The 4,767-nt window shown below is 50.8% G+C and overlaps 1 protein-coding gene across 4 annotated transcripts in view; it reads right to left on the bottom strand.

Annotated features, from left to right (window-relative positions):
* The window catches only part of LOC140189321 (ribosomal protein S6 kinase alpha-5-like), a 58,738-nt gene extending 55,437 nt beyond the window's left edge, over window positions 1-3,301 (bottom strand). The window contains exon 1 of one of the 4 annotated variants that reach the window (XM_072246034.1): window positions 3,186-3,297. Coding sequence is in view for 3 of the 4 variants with exons in the window: in XM_072246031.1 (XP_072102132.1) it covers window positions 1,758-1,812 (55 nt within the window). In the remaining variant the exon portion in view is untranslated. Of the gene's footprint in view, window positions 1-1,757 lie in introns of all 4 variants that reach the window. The other 3 variants (XM_072246031.1, XM_072246033.1, XM_072246035.1) reach the window with 3 other exon arrangements.
* Between the last annotated feature and the right edge of the window lie 1,466 nt (window positions 3,302-4,767).

Consider the following 4,767-nt stretch of genomic DNA (forward strand, 5'->3'; position numbering starts at 1 on the left):
AGGACAAAGTACAGGGTGGCGGGTGATAGGTGAAACCGGGAGGGGGGGAAGTCGATTGGTGAAAGAGATACAGGGCTGGTGAAGGGGGGATCTGACAGGAGAGGACAGAAGGCCAGGGAAGGAAGGGGAGGGAGACGAGCACCAGAGGGAGGTGATGGGCAGGGAAATGGGAATGGTGAAGGAGGGGAAGGGCAATTACTGGAAGTTCAAGAAATCGATGTTGATTCCATCGGACAACCCGCCAGGCAGTGAAGGCGAATGCATCGGGAACGCTGAAGAATGATAGAGAAATGGGGAGCTGGGTGGGAGGGAAGGGACAGGTTGATCCTGGAATAGGTTAAAAGGTCAGCACAACATCCTGGGCCGAGTGGCCTCTACTGTGCTTTTCTCATGTTCCAGAAAAGGGAGGCTAAGGATTCCCACATCTCCAGACCAGACAGACAGACAGACACACACACTTACTGACATGCACACACACTTACTCACACACACACATACACACACACACACACTCACACACACTCTCACATCTCACACACACACAACCACACACTCACACAACCACACACTCATGCAAACACACACTCACAGGTGCGCGCACACACACTCACATCACACACACACACTCACATCTCACACACAGACACACATACATATCACACACACTCACATCATACATATCACACATGGACACAGTCACATCTCACACATAGACACACACATCTCACAGTACAGACGTATCACATCACACACATACACACTCACATCTCACACATACCCACTCACATGTCACACATCTCATACACACACACTCACATCACACACATATCACATCACATGCATACACACTCACATCTCTCACACTCACATCACATGCATAGACACACACATCTCACAGACACAGACACACACACAGACATATCACATACATACACACTCACATCTCACACAGACACACAACTCACAGACACAGACAGACACACACACACACACACACATCACACACATATCACATCACATGCATACACACTCACATCTCTCACACTCACATCACACGCATAGACACACACATCTCACAGACACAGACACACACACAGACATATCACATACATACACACTCACATCTCACACAGACACACAACTCACAGACACAGACAGACACACACAGACACACACACACACATCACACACATATCACATCACATGCATACACACTCACATCTCTCTCACACACACACACCTCACACATAGACACACACATCTCACAGACAGACACACAGACACATCACATACATACACACTCATCTCACACATCTCACAGACAGACACACACTCACATCACACACATCTCACACATACACATACACACTCACATCTCACACTGACACACACACACAGACATATCATATCACACACACACACAGCTGTAACGATGCGGCGACCCTGATTGGCTGAGGGCGACCAGAGGGGGTGAACCAGACCTTATGCCCCCCGTCGGTGGCCCAATCAGAGCGGTCGGTTAGCACAACCCCCCACCCCCACCCCCGTCACCCCGGAAGGACGAGGGGAGAAACCGGGTGGGTGCTACCGTCCGTGACCGTTCAAATTCACACACACACACACACACTCACTCACTCACTCAAAATCGTGAAGAGCATCGATGTTATCGCCGGGGGATCCCTACACACCGGAAAAAAAAGACGGCAACACGGGGACCTACTACACTTAAAGGCGAAAATCCAAATTCCGGGACTCACCGTTTTTGAGTTCGTGTTTCACAACAGTCTGCTCCTCCTCGACGCTCTCGTCCATTGCTCCTGGAATTCTTTTGAAAAATTAATTTTCGCGTGCGTGGCTGTGACTGCTTCTCCCCCCTAATCCAGGCGAGACGCCTCAGCGCGGAATATCCGCGATGGTTTTTAAAAAAAATCTCAGTCGTTTAGTAGCAAATGTAATGCAAAGCAGGCGGGATCCTTCAGAAATGTGTCAAAGGAGGGCGAGGGAGCTGGGCGGACAGAGGGCTTGTCAATTTCAGCTTGTAAAAATTTCACCCCCTTTTCATCGATTTCAGGCCGGCAGCGCTGGACTCCTTGTCAATTTCAGGCGCCGTCTTTGTAAATTTCACTCCCCCTCTTCGTCAAACGCAGGCCGGCAGATCTGGAGTCCTCCTTATCAATTTCAGGCGCCGTCTTGTAAATTTCGCGTTGGTTACAGATTTACAAGGTTGCAAATCCGAGATACGATGTTGCAGATTCGCCTCTCTCTCCCTCCGCCCCCCCCCTCACCTCCCCTCAGTCACTCTCAGAATATTGCAAACCCTCCGCCCCACTTCACTGCCACCGCCAATTTTAGATACAATGTCGCAAATTGCACACGATCTATTTCGGAGACAATGTTGCAGATTGGCCGGTCGTCCCCGATACAATGTTGCAGATTCGACGATCGGCTCCTGTTACAGATCACCCCGCCCCGTGGCTGTTTTAGTTACAAATTCCACCCCCCCCCCCACAAAGAAAAAAGAAATCCCCCAAATCTCTCTTTCTGGCACTCACGTACAAACACGGGGCACAGTGCAGGCTCGGCCCCCACGGAACGCCCCAAACCCCCTGTTCCTGCCCGTCTTTCGCTGGGACACAACAGCTCCGGGCCGAGTCACCCAACTCAGGAGTTTGATCAGATGATAGTCTTGTTACATTTTGATACCTTACTTCGTTTTAAATCCTATTGCTTTCTCAATTGTGTTTATTTAATTCTCTCTCTCTCTCTCTCTCTCTCGACTCGATCGCTTATGAGATGTTCCCCGGTTTTTTTTTTTGGCGGCTGGCGGCTCTCTTCCGGGAAATTTCAGATTACACACTCGGCAAAATATGCGCATTCGGAGGCTGCGACCGCCCAGGCCCGGGGGGGGGGGGGGTCGGCGCTGATCCCACAGCCAGGGGCTCGGCGGCGAAAGTTCGAGCCTCCTGGCCCTCGAGAGGAGTTTTGACCGCCTTCCCTTCCCTCCGGAGGGGTCAGCTCACCCGGCGAAGTCGGGGGACGGCCGCCAGGGTGCGCACAGCAAGATCCCACAAATAGAAGTCCGGAGGGGTGGGGGAGAGAAGGTCGGCGCCATTGAACGGGGAGAACTTTGTGTGTGTGTGTGTGTGTGCAAAAGGAACAGGCATTTCGGCCCGCCGAGTCTGTACCTGTTTACACCGGCCCCGTTTTATTCTCTCCCCCGATCCCCGGCACTCTCATCGACTCGGAAAACCAGGGGAGCTTAAAGAAGGCCCCAGCAGACCAGGTGACAGCGAATCTTGAAGGAATGTTAGGAGCGAAAGGGATTGAGAGGGACAAAATCGGTCCTCTCGAAGGTCAGAGCCTTTAAGAGTGGGGGGGGTGCGGGAGATCTTAAATGATTTTTTTTTTGCATCTGTATTTACTCGGGAGACGGCCACGGAGTCTATAGAAGCGAGGCAAAGCGGCATCAACTTCGTGGACCCTGCGCGGATTACAGAGGAGGAGGTGCCTGCCGCACTGAGGCGATCGGAGTAGGTACATTCCCGGGGGGCGAGTGCAGACACCGCCAGCAGCCCTGGCAGAGATATTTAAAGCATCCTCAGCGACAGATGAGGCGCTGGAGGATTGGAGGGCAGCCAATGTTATTCCACTGCTTAGGAAAGGCTCCAAACATTCACCAGGGAGTTCTAGGCCGGTGAGTCTGATATCAGTAGTGGGAAAGGTATTGCAAGGTATTCTCTGGGACTGGAGCATTTTGATAGGCAGGGACTGATTAGGGATAGTCAGCATGGCTTTGAGTGTGGTAGGTCATGTCGAACCAGTCTTAGAGTTTTTCGAGGAAGTTACCAGGAAAGTGGATGAAGGGAAGGCAGTGGATGTTGTTGTCCACATGGACTTCAGCAAGGCCCTTGACAAGGTCCCGCATGGTGGCCCAAGAAGGTTCAGTTGCTCAGCCTTCAAGATGAGGTAGTAAATTGGATTAGACATTGGCTTTGTGGGAGAAGCCAGGGAGTGGTAGTAGATGCAAACACGAGGACATCTGCAGATGCTGGAATTTCAAGCAACACACATAAAAGTTGCTGGTGAACGCAGCAGGCCAGGCAGCATCTCTAGGAAGAGGTCGAGTACAGATGCTGCCTGGCCTGCTGCGTTCACCAGCAACTTTTATGTGGTAGTCGAGGTTTGCGTCTCTGAGTGGAGGCCTGTGACTAGTGGTGTGCCACAGGGATCAGTGCTGGGTCCATTGTTATCTGTCATCTATATCACTGATCTGGATGATGATGTGGTTAACTGGATCAGCAAATTTGCAGATGACACCAAGATTGGGGGTGTAGTGGACAGTGAGGAAGGCCATCATGGCTTGCAGCAGGATCTGGACCAGCTGGAAAAATGGGCTGGAGATGGAATTTAACGTAGACAAGTGTGAGGTTTTGCACTTTGGTAGGACCAACCAGAGTAGGTCTTACACAGTGAACGGTTGGGCACTGAGGAGTGAACTAGAACAGAGGGATCTGGGAATACAGGTCCATGATTCATTGAAAGTGGCGTCACAGGTAGATAGAGTTGTGGAGAAAGCTTTTGACATATTGGCCTTCATAAATCAAAGTATTGAGTATGGGATGGGATGTTATGTTGAAGTTGTATAAGACATTGGTGAGGCCTAATTTAGAGTACTGTGTGCAGTTTTGGTTGCCTACCTACAGGAAAGATGTAAACAAGGTTGAAAGAGTACAGAGAAATTTTACAAGGATGTTGCCGGGTATGGAA

The sequence above is a fragment of the Mobula birostris genome, chromosome 28, assembly GCF_030028105.1.
Source record: "Mobula birostris isolate sMobBir1 chromosome 28, sMobBir1.hap1, whole genome shotgun sequence".
NCBI classification, from domain to species: Eukaryota; Metazoa; Chordata; class Chondrichthyes; order Myliobatiformes; family Myliobatidae; genus Mobula; species Mobula birostris.